The sequence below is a fragment of the Poecilia mexicana genome, unplaced genomic scaffold, assembly GCF_051168715.1.
Source record: "Poecilia mexicana isolate PSO_F unplaced genomic scaffold, ASM5116871v1 scaffold_11, whole genome shotgun sequence".
Lineage (NCBI taxonomy): Eukaryota > Metazoa > Chordata > Actinopteri > Cyprinodontiformes > Poeciliidae > Poecilia > Poecilia mexicana.
The window spans coordinates 26,210,659-26,227,289 of record NW_028263380.1 but is presented as its reverse complement, the minus strand read 5'-3'; the positions used below and the strand labels follow the sequence as shown (position 1 = coordinate 26,227,289).

At 43.2% G+C, this 16,631-nt stretch overlaps 1 protein-coding gene across 1 annotated transcript in view; it reads left to right on the top strand.

The window, feature by feature from the left end:
• The window catches only part of LOC106923279 (uncharacterized), a 39,701-nt gene that overhangs the window by 12,686 nt on the left and 10,384 nt on the right, over window positions 1-16,631 (top strand). The window contains exons 17-32 of the mRNA XM_014996232.2: window positions 1,817-1,977; window positions 2,854-3,040; window positions 3,588-3,782; window positions 6,115-6,276; window positions 6,842-7,050; window positions 9,342-9,486; window positions 10,691-10,894; window positions 10,974-11,118; window positions 11,907-11,980; window positions 12,081-12,173; window positions 12,402-12,634; window positions 13,310-13,490; window positions 13,570-13,764; window positions 13,892-14,042; window positions 15,521-15,636; window positions 16,042-16,167. Of these exons, the coding sequence (XP_014851718.2) occupies window positions 1,817-1,977; window positions 2,854-3,040; window positions 3,588-3,782; window positions 6,115-6,276; window positions 6,842-7,050; window positions 9,342-9,486; window positions 10,691-10,894; window positions 10,974-11,118; window positions 11,907-11,980; window positions 12,081-12,173; window positions 12,402-12,634; window positions 13,310-13,490; window positions 13,570-13,764; window positions 13,892-14,042; window positions 15,521-15,636; window positions 16,042-16,167 (2,577 nt within the window). The remainder of the gene's footprint in view (window positions 1-1,816; window positions 1,978-2,853; window positions 3,041-3,587; window positions 3,783-6,114; window positions 6,277-6,841; window positions 7,051-9,341; window positions 9,487-10,690; window positions 10,895-10,973; window positions 11,119-11,906; window positions 11,981-12,080; window positions 12,174-12,401; window positions 12,635-13,309; window positions 13,491-13,569; window positions 13,765-13,891; window positions 14,043-15,520; window positions 15,637-16,041; window positions 16,168-16,631) is intronic.

Genomic DNA, 16,631 nt, shown 5'->3' with positions numbered 1-16,631 from the left:
GATAGAGTTTTATGACCGCGTACTCGGTGTCGCACAGTAAACTGCTTGGTAGAAACAGTGTTAACATCGAACTGGTTTTCATGGGACACCTGGCCGATAAGGTTGATAACTATAACGTTACTCGTATAACCCAGGGTTATATGAGTTCATATTGTTTCAATGTTGAGATCAACATGATTAAAGTCAACATAAAGTTGTCACGGGAACGTGATAGACACGTAAGCGAAAATACTCAACAGCAACAGGCTTTATATATTCACGCAAATATTGACATGGTGAATTATGCAGAATTATGAGAACAAAAAACAAGACGACATCCCAGACTTCGTGATCCTCAGCGGAGCAGAAAGGTGGTCCGATAAGTTCAGTCTGACTTTTTTTTTCTCCCAACAACAGCAAGGAATAATGATCGGGTATGTGCTCATTTTCGATTGCTACACAAATTATTACACCAATCACAATTGTGCTTTCGGAACATAATAAACAGAGCTAATTGAAAGGATCCCTGCTTACAGCTAAAGGCAGCGCCGCCTCCTGCTGCTCCGCTGCCTGCAGTAGGAAGCTGCGCTGCTGCGGCTCACTGTCTGCCGGATGAACCGACATGTCACTGCCTTTCTCTGTCCCGCACTGAGAGGCGAGTTAAAGCTTCTCAGATGGAGAAGAAACAGAGCTAGGGGCCCAAATAGTTAATCAAACTTGCTAGTTCTCATTAAGATTGTGTGAAATAAAGGAATTTGTCACGAGAGGATTTCAGGAGTAGCTCAGTATGAAGACCCAACCGTCTGCACACATTTTTCTATTTCTGTCTTATTCCACTTATTGTATTTATGCTGTTTGAACTTGTTTTTGTGGATGTAAAACAACTAAAATAAAAACAATTGATAAAAAAAGGGAAAGTTACACAGTAAGAAATGAACAGCGACGTTTTGGTTTATTTAGTCTGTAACAGAAATGTTCACCATGTTCATGCATTTATAAATGTCAAAGCAACAAACTAAATATTTAGTGTTAGGGATTTTTTTGGTATTATCATTTTGTTATTACTTTAGTTCATATTCAGTCTAATGTTAATCAGTATTGTTGTGATTTTCAGTTTAAAGTGTTCTCTTCCTTATGTGTGTATAAACTGACCTGGAGGTCACGACTGTCTGTTCATCTTCATGTGAGACAGTTAACTCTGTGTTTCTCAGACCTTAAATTCTTATCAACCAGAATACCTCCTAACTTAAGAACTGCCTGTGCAGTCGTATTTTGTCTTATGTTTATCTTCCTTCTTCTTTATTGACAGTTTGACCCAGATTTGAACCGGGCTCAGACCGTAGATCAGATATCACACCTGGAACTGGGTTGCTAGTTATTTGGGTTAAATGTTTTACGACCTCTGTTGTTTTTCCTGGTTGCTCCCTTGGCTGTTCTGCTTTGACAATAAAACAGGGATTCACGCGGAAGCAGACCAGAACACTCTGTGAACGGCTCGGAGGAGCAGTTGGCGGAGTCTTCTCCTTTTGCAAAAGCTTGGTCATAAAATTCATATACGTTGTCTGTGGTTCTTTTATGTAGGTTCAAGAAAAATACCCATCATTTAGTTTACAAACTAAACATTTAGCTCTGAACTAAATGTTTAATTAAGAACTGAACATTTATTTACGAAGTATTTTCCAAACTAAACATTTAATTTCAAAGTAAGCATTAAATGTGTGAAATAGTAAAACTTGACTTGTTTAGAAGAAAAACTGCTAACTGTCAGTCTGAACTGAACAGGAAGGCGCTGCATCAAGACATGAATGAAATCTTTGCTCTCTTGTTCGGTTTTCAGGCTGTGAAGATGAACTGCTCCCACTGTCGGAGGATCATAACGAAGGGACAAACGGCGTACCAGAAGAAAGGCTTCACAGACGTCTTCTGCTCCAAAGACTGCCTGTTTGAGATGTTTCTTCCCAGCAGAGCAGCTCAGAGGACCTGCTACTACTGCTTCAGGTTAGTCCGAACAACCAGCAGCTCTGACCTGATTCTTTCCTTCCACTACATTTAAACGACTTAGTCTGGAATAAACTGAAGCCAACAATCTGCAGGAAAAAGTCTTTCACAAAGAGCTGGTTGGTTGAGTTTTTCTGTCGGATTCAGATCTGGAAACATGGAAGGAGGTTGATTTAGTTTTTAAAGTTTATCCTGCTGAAAGACATGATTTTCAGTGTTTTTATATAAAATCATAAATCTTCCACTTTTTTCTTTTCCGTGTTTTCACCCTTTGTTTCACAGCAGAACCACCTGAGAGTTTGTCGTTAAAAAGCTCAACGATCCATTCAAAGTCCTAGTAGAGTTTAGATTAAGCGTTTGTGATGGTAGGACAGAAGAACGTTTTCCCTCTGTATATGTAGGTTCAGATCAGTTTTCTTGTTGCCATTTCTTGATTTCTTAAGATCAAGCCACATCTGCCGTACATGCATGACATGTTCTCTTGTTTTTCCCACTCATATGAAAACAGAAAATCAAGAAAAAGTTACAGGAAACTCTGATCAACTTTAAAAAATATAGATCAAGGTCACCTGCCTTTGATTTGATTTAATTCTAAGGCAGTATTTTTCCAAAAAAGATGTTTTTTTATATTTCGCTTACAATAAAACTAAAATTAAAGTTTGGGTTTTTTCTGTATTTGCTGCCTACCAGGATTGGCTGGTACGTTTCTAGTAACATTTAATAAAACTAAACTTTAATCTCTCTTATCCTCAGTCAAATATTGAATTTCTTTCTGATTATTTTGACCCAGAAATGATTTCTGAGTGATTTATGTTTCTGCTCCTCTGAGATGTTTTCTGTAAGCTTTGTGTTTTTAATAATCGCCTCTCCTTTCAGGGAGAACCTGCAGCCGCTGGAGCTCATCATGGCCGCCGTGGACCTTAAAGGAACCGTGAGAGATTTCTGCAGCACCGCCTGCTTGTGCTCCTTCAGATCCAGCTCTCCTTCTCTCCAGAGGAAGTTCACCACCACATCCACCCAGACGCTGTCATCGCTCTGCAGCGCCTGCAGCAAAACCTGCGTGGTAGGATGAACGTTTCTGATTGACTGTTTCACATTAGAGCCATTGTAGGTAGAAAAAATGAAGAGGAGCTCATTTCTGCCAAAAATCTCTGAAATTTCCTAGAAAAAACAAGGAAATTTCTGTGTTTTAAACGTTTAAAATTTGCTAGAAAAAGCTCAGAAATTTTGAGGTTAATCTCAGAAATTTTCAAGAAAAATATTGACTTTTAAAAGTTAAATTTCTTTTACTTTTTAAACTGAGAAATTTACTAATTCCTTTAAGTAGAAAAAAACGTAGAAATTTCTCAGTTTCAAAAGTTGCAAATTTACTAGAAAAAACTCAGAGCTTTTCTACAAATCTTGGAAATTTCTCAGTTTCAAAAGTCAAAAATGTTTTTTTTTCAACTTTTCAAACTCAGAAATGTCCTTGTTTTTCGAGAACATTTCTGAGATTAATGTAAAAATGTCTGAGATTTTTGGCATATTTTTTCTGACTCCGGCGGCCCAAACACGCCGCTGGGGATCTGAGTGTTTTCTGCTCAGTGGAAGCTTTTGCTCTGTGGGTTTAGAGCGAGCTGGAGTTGAAGGTGGATGAGCGCCTGCACCGGTTCTGCAGCGTCGTCTGCCTGGACGCGTTCTGCAGGGAGAAGCTGGGGATCTGTGAGAACTGCAGCCAGTCCTGCAGGAAGAAGCCGCTTCAGCTGAGGCTGGAGGACGGCTCAAAGACCATCTGTGGTCCGGACTGTCTGGAGGAATTTAAAAAGGTGAAGAGGGTTCAGCAGGCATTATATCTGAGATTTAATTCAGCCGGGTGATTATAGCTTGAAAATTAAATCTCCAATTTTTTTCATACCAGATCTGATTTCCGATTTTAAACAGTTTTTTATTGCTTTCTTTTCTCAAAATATAAATTACGAATGACAGAAAATATTTTCAAAAAGTGGTCTTTATTTCAATCGTGCCTCATGTTAGCTGTATGATGGATTCTTAGGATCAGGCCATGAGAATCTTTGTTTATTTACAAGAATATATTGATAATATTAGCCAAAAAATGTATTTGTACCAGAAGAACGTTTTACAATGAAGAGAAAAAAGCTTCTGGATTTATCAGGATTTGACCTGAAGGGCTCAGTTTGTGTTGTTCTTTCTTTGAAATTGACTCAGTTGCTTACATGATAGTTTTAAAATTATAATTTGATCCTGATTAAGTATTTCTATAAAGTATTATCTGTAAGACTTACACCAAAGTATAACTTCACAAGATGCTAACATTGATCCCTTTAAATTTAGCTATTTTACATGCTTGAATTCTCATAAAATTAATACTTTATCATTATATTATGACTTTATGCTCATAATTAAAAGAAAACAAATCTTAGGTTGACTTGACTTTATAGTCAAGTCAATTCTACAAAAAAATGGCCGCCCTGAGTCTCAGGCAGTTCATTGGTGGAAACAATCCAGATTTCCCAAGAATGAAATCTTCAAAAATCAAAAATTGACTTTAGCTGCTGTATGTTCCTGTCTGAGCGTCGTTCCTGTCTGAGCGTCGTTCCTGTCTGAGCGTCGTTCCTGTCTGAACGTCGTTCCTGTCTGAACGTCGTGTCTGAGCGTCGTTCCTGTCTGAGCGTCGTTCCTGTCTGAGCGTCGTTCCTGTCTGAGCGTCGTTCCTGTCTGAACGTCGTTCCTGTCTGAACGTCGTGTCTGAACGTCGTTCCTGTCTGAACGTCGTTCCTGTCTGAGCGTCGTTCCTGTCTGAACGTCGTTCCTGTCTGAGCGTCGTTCCTGTCTGAACGTCGTTCCTGTCTGAGCGTCGTTCCTGTCTGAACGTCGTTCCTGTCTGAGCGTCGTTCCTGTCTGAACGTCGTTCCTGTCTGAGCGTCGTTCCTGTCTGAACGTCGTGTCTGAACGTCGTTCCTGTCTGAACGTCGTTCCTGTCTGAACGTCGTTCCTGTCTGAACGTCGTTCCTGTCTGAGCGTCGTTCCTGTCTGAACGTCGTTCCTGTCTGAGCGTCGTTCCTGTCTGAACGTCGTTCCTGTCTGAACGTCGTTCCTGTCTGAGCGTCGTTCCTGTTTGAACGTCGTTCCTGTCTGAGCGTCGTTCCTGTCTGAGCGTCGTTCCTGTTTGAACGTCGTTCCTGTCTTAGCGTCGTTCCTGTTTGAACGTCGTTCCTGTCTGAACGTCGTGTCTGAACGTCGTTCCTGTCTGAACGTCGTTCCTGTCTGAGCGTCGTTCCTGTCTGAGCGTCGTTCCTGTCTGAGCGTCGTTCCTGTCTGAACGTCGTTCCTGTCTGAGCGTCGTTCCTGTCTGAGCGTCGTTCCTGTTTGAACGTCGTTCCTGTCTGAACGTCGTGTCTGAACGTCGTTCCTGTCTGAACGTCGTGTCTGAGCGTCGTTCCTGTCTGAACGTCGTTCCTGTCTGAGCGTCGTTCCTGTCTGAACGTCGTGTCTGAACGTCGTTCCTGTCTGAGCGTCGTTCCTGTCTGAGCGTCGTTCCTGTTTGAACGTCGTTCCTGTCTGAACGTCGTGTCTGAACGTCGTTCCTGTCTGAACGTCGTTCCTGTCTGAGCGTCGTTCCTGTTTGAACGTCGTTCCTGTCTGAACGTCGTGTCTGAACGTCGTTCCTGTCTGAACGTCGTTCCTGTCTGAGCGTCGTTCCTGTCTGAACGTCGTTCCTGTCTGAGCGTCGTTCCTGTCTGAGCGTCGTTCCTGTCTGAACGTCGTTCCTGTCTGAACGTCGTTCCTGTCTGAGCGTCGTTCCTGTCTGAACGTCCTGTCTGAACGTCGTTCCTGTCTGAGCGTCGTTCCTGTCTGAACGTCGTGTCTGAACGTCGTTCCTGTCTGAACGTCGTTCCTGTCTGAGCGTCGTTCCTGTCTGAACGTCGTTCCTGTCTGAACGTCGTTCCTGTCTGAGCGTCGTTCCTGTCTGAGCGTCGTTCCTGTCTGAGCGTCGTTCCTGTTTGAACGTCGTTCCTGTCTGAACGTCGTTCCTGTCTGAGCGTCGTTCCTGTCTGAACGTCCTGTCTGAACGTCGTTCCTGTCTGAACGTCGTTCCTGTCTGAACGTTGCTCAGTCCTGCGCTCTGTGGTTCTGCAGAACGTCATGTCGGCCCAGGAGTGTCCCATGTGTCGAGCTGCTCAGCTCCCGTCAGACATGGTCTGCCACAAAAACAAGGAGAACGCCGTGGATCTCTTCTGCTCTCACTACTGCGTGATGTCCTTCAAGTCGCTGTCTGCTGAGGACCAGAACATCAGAACCGTGAGTAGATTCCTGTACAGTTAAAACGCGTGTCAAACCCAAGGCGCGGGGGCCAAATCCAGCCCGTCACAGCTTCTTATGTGGCCCTCTGGACTCCACAGAGACACATAATTTTGAAATATTATTTTATCAATCAGATTAAAGCATTTAATCTGATTACTACCAAATGACATCAATCGGTCAAAATCAACAGATCGCAGCAATTATTACCACTAATGCATAATTGGCTAATTTTATGCAAAGTGATTCTAGCTCCCACCAGCAGGTGGCAGTATTTTCTACTTCTAATGCATTTCTGCCTCAGCCCTACATGATGTCAACAGTTAAATTTGATTGTTGTGGCGAGTAACAAAAAGTCACAAATATCACCACACAAAAATGCAAATATTTCAAAATTAGCTCCACAAAATCAGTGATTTTTATTGCAAAAATCACAAGAAAACAAAAGATTTTCAATATTATTTAATTTAAAGAAATATTTATTGAATGCAGAGACAGCTACTTCTTAATGTTTTAACAATTTAACGACTTTAATGTGAACATCTTTAATCTGAATGTGGAGCAGAGTTCTGCGGCCGTGGAGACGGACGACAAGGCCAGACTCATCATCGCTAGCGACGACGGCGCCTGCTGCGGCTGCAGGAAGCAGCTGAAGCGAGCGTCTGCAGTTTACCACCTGAAGAAAGCGAAGCAGCTGTTCTGCTCGGAGGCGTGCGTCACTAAAATGCTTCCCCACGCCCAGTTCGACACCAAGAAGTGTTACAGCTGCTTCCAGTAAGTCCAGGATGCTTCAATTATTCTCAAATTTATGCTAAAATATTCATCAAAACAATAAAAAAGAATTTAATACAGAAATGAAGAACAGTATATTTAATACCTGCTTAAATGTTATCTTCAAAAAGTACATGTCTAATCTGAAGGCATGTACTAATTTACAGTAAAATGCTACTGTTGTTTGGACATTTTAATTTCTTTTTATTCATGATACATCCAGGAATTTGCTCATTATAAAATGAATAATTTATAGCTGCTGAGTTTCTTTTAGTTACCAGAAAAACAAAGACAACAGTAAAGTCACATCAGAAATATGAATTATGTTTACTAATACTAGTGATTAATATAAATAAACATTTACCTGCAGATAAATCATCCCGTTGTTGCCCTCAGGTTGATTCCTTCCTGTTTGCCCTCAGGTTGATTCCTTCCTGTTTGCCCTCAGGTTGATTCCTTCCTGTTTGCCCTCAGGTTGATTCCTTCCTGTTTTCTCTCAGGTTGATTCCTTCCTGTTTGCTGTCAGGTTGATTCCTTCCTGTTTTCTCTCAGGTTGATTCCTTCCTGTTTGCTGTCAGGTTGATTCCTTCCTGTTTTCTCTCAGGTTGATTCCTTCCTGTTTGCCCTCAGGTTAATTCCTTCTTGTTTTCCCTCAGGTTGATTCCTTCCTGTTTGCTGTCAGGTTGATTCCTTCCTGTTTTCCCTCAGGTTAATTCCTTCTTGTTTTCCCTCAGGTTGATTCCTTCCTGTTTGCCCTCAGGTTGATTCCTTCCTGTTTGCCCTCAGGTTGATTCCTTCCTGTTTGCCCTCAGGTTGATTCCTTCCTGTTTGCCCTCAGGTTAATTCCTTCTTGTTTCCCCTCAGGTTGATTCCTTCCTGTTTGCTGTCAGGTTGATTCCTTCCTGTTTTCCCTCAGGTTAATTCCTTCTTGTTTTCCCTCAGGTTGATTCCTTCCTGTTTGCCCTCAGGTTAATTCCTTCCTGTTTGCCGTCAGGTTGATTCCTTCCTATTTGCCGTCTGGTTGATTCCTTCCTGTTTGCCCTCAGATTGATTCCTTCCTGTTTGCCCTCAGGTTGATTCCTTCGTGTTTGCCCTCAGGTTGATTCCTTACTGTTTGCCCTCAGGTTGATTCCTTCCTGTTTGCCCTCAGGTTGATTCCTTCCTGTTTTCCCTCAGGTTGATTCCTTCCTGTTTGCCCTCATGTTGATTCCTTCCTGTTTGCCCTCAGGTTGATTCCTTCCTGTTTGCCCTCAGGTTGATTCCTTCCTGTTTGCCCTCAGGTTGATTCCTTCCTGTTTGCCCTCAGGTTGATTCCTTCCTGTTTGCCCTCAGGTTGATTCCTTCCTGTTTGCCCTCAGGTTGATTCCTTCCTGTTTGCCCTCAGGTTGATTCCTTCCTGTTTGCCCTCAGGTTGATTAATTCCTGTTTGCCGTCAGGTTGATTCCTTCCTGTTTGCCCTCAGGTTGATTCCTTCCTGTTTGCCCTCAGGTTGATTCCTTCCTGTTTGCCCTCAGGTTGATTCCTTCCTGTTTGCCCTCAGGTTGATTAATTCCTGTTTGCCGTCAGGTTGATTCCTTCCTGTTTGCCCTCAGGTTGATTCCTTCCTGTTTGCCCTCAGGTTGATTCCTTCCTGTTTGCCCTCAGGTTGATTCCTTCCTGTTTGCCCTCAGGTTGATTCCTTCCTGTTTGCCCTCAGGTTGATTCCTTCCTGTTTGCCCTCAGGTTGATTCCTTCCTGTTTGCCCTCAGGTTGATTCCTTCCTGTTTGCTGTCAGGTTGATTCCTTCCTGTTTGCCCTCAGGTTGATTAATTCCTGTTTGCCCTCAGGTTGATTCCTTCCTGTTTGCCCTCAGGTTGATTCCTTCCTGTTTGCCCTCAGGTTGATTCCTTCCTGTTTGCCCTCAGGTTGATTCCTTCCTGTTTGCCCTCAGGTTGATTCCTTCCTGTTTGCCCTCAGGTTGATTCCTTCCTGTTTGCCCTCAGGTTGATTCCTTCCTGTTTGCCCTCAGGTTGATTCCTTCCTGTTTGCCCTCAGGTTGATTCCTTCCTGTTTGCTGTCAGGTTGATTCCTTCCTGTTTGCCCTCAGGTTGATTAATTCCTGTTTGCTGTCAGGTTGATTCCTTCCTGTTTGCCCTCAGGTTGATTAATTCCTGTTTGCTGTCAGGTTGATTCCTTCCTGTTTGCTGTCAGGTTGATTCCATCCTGTTTGCCCTCAGGTTGATTCCTTCCTGTTTGCCCTCAGGTTGATTCCTTCCTGTTTGCCCTCAGGTTGATTCCTTCCTGTTTGCCCTCAGGTTGATCACGCAGCCTCAGAAAGTGATCCTGGCTCCGGTGGATGATTCCGGAACGATGAAGGAGCTCTGCAGCGACTCGTGTCTCACTTCCACCAAATCCAAGATGCTTCTCTCCAACTGCAAGCTGTGTGGCAAACACTGTCCTGTAAGAAAACGCTGCTGGCAGCGAACAAAGCTAAACCACCTAATAGGGAGGCAAACAATGGATTAAAATTAGTTTAGATCAATTAACTAAAATTTAATTAGCTAAAGATGGCAGCCATGCCAGAACGGGAAAGAGAAACAGTCCAAACAGAGTCCGGTGTGGATGCAAAATGCACTTTATGTGGTTCTGTTTCAGCAGCACTTCATTTAGCCGAGATGAGATTATAAGTACAGCAGCTTTTAGGGCTTTTTTACATGGGAGAGAAGATGGAGCGAATTTCTGCCAAATATCTGAAAATTTTCTGGAAAAACTGGGAAATTTCTGAGATCCAAACGTTGGAAATTGGGAAGAAAAGAACTCAGAACTTTGTATATTAATCTCAGAAATCGTCTTGAAAAAGTCAAAAATGTTTGACTTTCCGATCTCATAAATTTCCATGTTTTTTTTTTTTTTTAATTTCTGAAATTTATTTCAAAATTTTTGAGTTTTTTCTTGTAAATTTTCAACTTTTGGACCTCAGAAATTTCCAAGTTTTATCTTGATAATTTCTGAGATTTATCTCAAGTTTTTTTTGTTTTTGCCGATATTTACTCCTCCTGTTTTCCTTCTATCTTCGTTGGCCCTAACGAAGGCTGTGATGGCAGAAGGAAGAGGTTATACAAAAGAAAAACAAAAACACTGTGCCAGTAAGTGAGGTTGATTTTGGTTGTGAGTTAAAGCACTTCATGGAGAAAAGTTTCAATGTTCCTTTAACAGGAACTACAGTCTGCACTTCTGCACAAACATCTTTCTGTTTCACATATTTTATTCTTTTATCTTTTATTTTTCTATTGAGAAATCTAAGAGGTTTTATTTTATAAATTTATCTAAGTTTAATAATGTTTGAAAAACACATTTTTATGTTTAATACAGCTGATGCAACATAATGTTAAAATGTAATTGTTTTTTTTTTAATTCAGCATATTAAACATTTATTCCTTTATGTTATGGAAAGATGGTTGACTCGCCGCTTTTCAGTTAATCATAAGTTGATTGATAACATGAATCAACTTTAGATGAACTCGTTAACTGATAATTGCATCCCTGTCACCTGTTAGATGGCATCATAAAGCTGAGAACCAGAGACAGAAGTCACTGTTAGTGAGATCTGTGTGAAGAAGAGGATGTCATCTTCATCTGTTCTGATCTTCTGTTTCTCCGTCAGTGTAAGCTCTCCATGACGGTGGACGGTGAGGTGCACAGACTTTGCAGCGAGTCCTGCGTCTCTGACTTCCGCATCCAGAACCAGTCCTCCTGGTCGTCCTGCGCAGCCTGCGGCGCGCTGCGCTGCAGGCTGCGGCTCGCCCTGCAGACAGACGGCGGCGTGAAAACCGTCTGCGGAGACGAATGTCTGCTCAAGCTCAAAGAGGTGCAGAAACAAAACGTCCCTCTGTTAGAACCTGAGCAGGAATGAACTGTCACTCTGTTTTTCTGAACTCGTTCTGCAGAAAGTGAAAACCCTGCAGCTTTGCTCGACGTGCAGAACGTCCCATCAGATGTCGGACATGGTGGAAAATCAAAACAGTGAGGGGCAGCTGGATCTGTTCTGCAGCCACAGGTGCATGAAGGTCCACAGAGCTCAGACCTTCACAGGTACGATCCCTTTAACTCTGCAAGTTAAAACCAGGAAGATCTGATTTGTAATATATAAACAAGCTGTAAATATAACCTGTTCACTTCAAAAACACAAAATATCATCAGTTATGTTTGTTCTAGTTTCTCATCACTTTAAATAAGACAAACAGCTTTAAAAGTTATTTCTAACTCTAGTAGTTAGAAATAACTTTTCAGAAAGTTATAGGTGCTTATTTTAGGTCAGTAATTCTTGAATATCAATAAAACTGGCAGGTTGTTTCACTTATAACATGGGAAAAATAATCTGTCAATGAAACTGAAGGAATTATTTACTTAAAACGAGATATTATTTCTTGTTGAAAATTTGCTTCAAAGCTGGCTTTGTCTTATTTAAAGTGTACTAAGTTATTTGCAAAGAAACTAGACAAAAATACTTGGTGATATTTTTTGTTTTTGCAATGTTTTGGTTTTCTGTGGGCTGTGGCTCTCTGCCAAGGCGCCACTGCGTCAGGGGCGGCTACAAGACCAACACTTTCATTTGTACCCCAAATTAGTTTTCTGTTGGAATTTATTTTTCTTTAAATAGATAACAATGCATAAAGAAGACATACAGTAGGGAGGGAGTCAAGTAAGTTTGCCTCTGCGATGGTGTATCAGGATGTTCCAATGTGAATATATTTGAACTAAACTAAGCATGTGCACACTATGTAAACATTTTAAAATGTGTCTTGTGCTCATGTTCCTGATCTTTGGATCTTAATGTCCACAGAAAATTACCTTAAACGTAACTTTTTTCTCTGTTTTAGCAGAAAGCAAGTCAGAGGAGGCTGACATTAAAGACGTTAAAGACATGAAGCCGTCGCTGGCCAGTTTACCCCAGGTGAGTTTTCGTGTGCAGTTAGAAACTCCAAAACCTGTTTTCTGATTTTAAATCAAACTAAACGGCGGCAACAGAGATGATGTTTTAACTCTTTTGTTAGATCAAAGAGGAGCCGGAGGACCAGGAGTATTTTCTGAGCCGCTCCGTCTCAGTTTCTCCACAGAGCATCAAGGAGGAGCCGGGCGCGCCGAAGGTCGGATGCACTCACACCAAATGTTGCTTTCATGATGCAAAAACTAAATCTGATCCTCATTTTAAGCCAAGTTAGTTTTCTTATTTTAACTGTAATAAGATGTTTGCACTAGAATCTGGACAAAAATACTTAGTAAGATTTTATGTTTTTGCAGAGTTGGACAAGATAATTTCTTAGAATAAAATCCTTACGGTCCATCAGGTTACTGAGCTGGTTCTGGTTCTGCAGGAGGACCTGAAGATCGGGTCGGTTTTCTCCCTGACGGAGGACTCCAAGCCGCCCCGGCCCGCTCCGGCCCACATGGAGATCCAGGCGTCCTGCTCCACCTGCCAGAAGGTGCTGCTGGATGGAGAGACCGTCTACCAGAGGAAAGCCCATTCGGACCTCTTCTGCTCCACTTCCTGTCTGCTCAGGTTCCACCAGCTGAAGTCCGTGAAGAAGACGTGTCACTTCTGTCTGCGGTGATTCTGCTTCCTGTCTCGGTTCACCTGTGGCCCAAAACTTCAGCGTTTGTTCTGTTTTCATCTGCTCGGTTTTCTTTCTCACTGTGTCAAAACAATCTCTGTGAAAAAAAAACCTGAGGAAAACCCTCCTCACCTGTGGGGGCGCTGCACCAAGAACTGCTGAAGGAAACGACACAGAAACCTCTGAAGAAGACATTTGTCTAAATGTAAACAAAAATGGAGAGGTGTCAGATTTTAGCGGTTGGAGGATTTCTCTTTAGTCTTTGGTAAAAAAAACATCAGCCATTTCTTCCGCTAGTGCTGGACTAAGGTGTTTGCTTTGGTTGTATTTACCCAGAATGCCCTGCGTTTAGACAGTTTCCTCCGGTCCACCAGGTGTTAACATTCCCATTCGAACTGCACCAGAATTCCCTTCAACTGAACTGAGACCGAGGTTTGTAGATGATCTAAGCTGCTTGGGTCACATAAATCGAGCTCCAGTCCGTTTGTCTAGACATTCTGGTTGTTTGGGTTTGGTTGGTTTGTGAAAGAGAACCACAGCAGCTGAAAATGGAACAAATGTTGCAGCTTCGGTCCCCAATGAAACTAAATCTATCGAACTATCAGTTGTGGATGAACACCAGGTGGTGGTGCAGCTTCTGCAGACTTAGCATGGATCCTTTTGGTTTCCAGGGAGATCGTGAAGCTCCAGTCGGTCCTGCAGGCTGCCGTAGACGATGCGGGAACGAAGAAGGACTTCTGCAGCCAGTCCTGCCTGTCGTCCTTCAACTACAAGAGGATCATGTCCACCAAGCCCCCCGTCGTCCCAGCTGGGTCGCGGTCCCAGTGCAGCGTTTGCAGCAGATTCTGCATCGTAAGCCTCCCGGCTGCTGTGCCATCCGCGCCCGGCTCCGGATCTGGCTCTGATCCGCTCCTGGTTTTCCTTCCTGCAGAGCAAACACGAGGTCATCCATCAGGACGTGGTGCAGAAGGTCTGCAGCGACTCCTGCTACCGTCGCTTCTGCAACATCAACAACCTGTCGGTGTGCGAGAACTGCGGCTCCCGCTGCAGCGCGCCGCTCAGCCTCAAGATGGAGGACGGCAGCAAGCCGCTGTGCGGCGCCGAGTGCCTGAAGCTACTCAAGCAGGTCGGTTCCTTCCTTCCTTCCTTCCTTCCTTCCTCCCTCCCTCCCTCCCTCCCTCCGAAAATTGAATCCTGGAACATGAATTTGGTCTAAAAATCTTAAAATTTGATGTTTTCTCCTTCTCCGACAGAAAATCCCGCCGTTGCAGCCGTGCTCCATGTGCTGTAAATCCAAACTCGTGTCTGAAATGTTTGAGAATAAAACCAGTGAAGAAGTCGTGGAGCTCTTCTGCTCCAGCAGCTGCGTGACGGCGGCCAAGATCCAGGCCGTCTGTTCATCAGGTGACAAACGAAGCTGCTTTTCTCTCCTGGTTCTTCTGGGCTCAGACGTTTCCAGAAAACACAGACAGATTCCTCATGTCCTCCGGATCCGTCCTTCCTTCACCGATTCTTTCCCTCCCGTCTGGGTTCTGGGTCAGAAGTTCCCCAGGTTTTCTGAAGGCATCCAGGATGAACCTGTCGTCTCATAGATCCATTTTAAATGAGAAAATGAGACGTTTTGTCACAAAAATAACATTTGTTCTCATTATGACTGAAACGATTAATCATGATTGGTTATTGAAATAATCGTCAATTAATTTGGTAATCGGTTAATCATTAACTGCAGCATGGAGACAAAGACCATTTGCTGAAAGAGCAACATATTCAAAGCAGCAGTTGAGCCAAAACTACAAAAATATAAACTTTTTGAATTTAAGATTTTAAAAACTTCTTTGTCTGTAAATATGTTCAACCCATAATTCCTCTAATGACAAAGTTTTAGCTTCACCGGGTTCAAATTCTGTAAAACAACAAAAAAATCTGCCAATCAGCACCTTTTTCCATCTGATTATTAATTGGTTGATCAAATAAATAACCAACAGATCAGATCCATACGGTGCTGAAAGCCTGAGCTTTTCACATGTTGATGTTAGAAGGATTTATTAAATACGCCAAAGGAAAGCTGCTGCTTCGTTTTAGGTAATAAAATGTTTTTCTTCCTTAAAAAGGAATTTAATCATTTATTAATTTGCATCTATTAATGTATAAAACGGCTGAAAAAACAACACAATTAGCAAATTTGATTAATCATCAGAATAATTGATGACTAAAATAATAATTAGCTGCAGCCCCAGTTCCCATATGTTAAACTAAATCCATAGAAAACACCAAAAGCATCATTTTGGAAAGGAGAAAATGAGATTTAACTCCAATAAAAATATTTGCAAACATGATATGAATGGAATTTATGCAGAAATTTCTGAACTGAGTGAAAAAAGATCAAAAACTGTCAGAGGAAACCTGGAGGTCCGTTGATCCAGACCAGATCCTGGCTGACCTGAAGGAACCAGAACCGAAGGACGGGCAGGAGAAGACGCTGACCGTCCCGTCCCCTCAGGCATCCCTCTGACCGTCCCGTCCCCTCAGGCGTCCCTCTGACCGTCCCGTTCCCCTCAGGCGTCCCTCTGACCGTCTCGTCCCCCTCAGGCGTCCCTCTGACCGTCAGGCGTCCCTCTGACCGTCCCGTCCCCCTCAGGTGTCCCTCTGACCGTCCCGTCCCCTCAGGCGTCCCTCTGACCGTCCCGTCCCCTCAGGCGTCCCTCTGACCGTCCCGTCCCCCTCAGGTGTCCCTCTGACCGTCACGTCCCCTCAGGTGTCCCTCTGACCGTCAGGCGTCCCTCTGACCGTCCTGTCCCCCTCAGGCGTCCCTCTGACCGTCCCGTCCCCTCAGGCGTCCCTCTGACCGTCAGGCGTCCCTCTGACCGTCTCGTCCCCCTCAGGCGTCCCTGTGAGCTGCGGTAGCTGCAGGAAGATGGCGGCCGCAGCGTGCCACCTGGCCTTGTCGGACGCCTCCATCAGGAGCTTCTGCTGCCTGACCTGCGCCATGACTTTCAAGGTAATCAAGGCTTAAACCACCTGGTTTGTTTCAGCTGTTTGATTTTAAACCTGCTGGTTTGTTTCAGCTGTTTGATTTTAAACCTGCTGGTTTGTTTCAGCTGTTTGATTTTAAACCTGCTGGTTTGTTTCAGCTGTTTGATTTTAAACCTGCTGGTTTGTTTCAGCTGTTTGATTTTAAACCTGCTGGTTTGTTTCAGCTGTTTGATTTTAAACCTGCTGGTTTGTTTCAGCTGTTTGATTTTAAACCTGCTGGTTTGTTTCAGCTGTTTGATTTTAAACCTGCTGGTTTGTTTCAGCTGTTTGATTTTAACCTGCTGGTTTGTTTCAGCTGTTTGATTTTAAACCTGCTGGTTTGTTTCAGCTGTTTGATTTTAACCTGCTGGTTTCTGTTTCTCTGCTGCAGGAGACTCACAGAGACAAACTCACCAGAACCGGTGGAGCAGAACCCGGCGGAGCGGCGCCACAGCGGCGGCCGTGTGCTCAGTGCCAGGAAGCCATTAAAGCCGCTCCCAGAGTCATCCAGAGGAAGGTCTGCCATCCAGGCTTTAGCTATCGATTAATCGATCGGTTAATCAATTAATCATATAAACAAATTGGCACTTTCTAATGTAAAAAACTGTGTATTTTACATTAGAAGTACATCAAACGATGCAAATAATTATAACCTAAAATGCAATAGCATTGCGTTTCCCTGGTGTACGTTTGATCGTTGTTGCAGTTTGTGAACATTTATCGGCCATTTTAGCTTTTCCACATAACTGGTCTCCCAGTTGGACTTCGGTTGTCATATTTTCTGTAAGTTGTGAATTTTTAAAATAAAATACTTGAATAAACAGCAGAGAGGTTAGAACAGGAAAGTCTTCACCAGAGCTGCAGTCAGTAATTATTTTGGTCGTCAATCATCCTGATGATCAATTTTATTAAAAACTTTGGACCCTCTGCAGTTTTTTCATTCAACCATTTAAGCCTCTTTTATTAGAAATAAATTAAAAC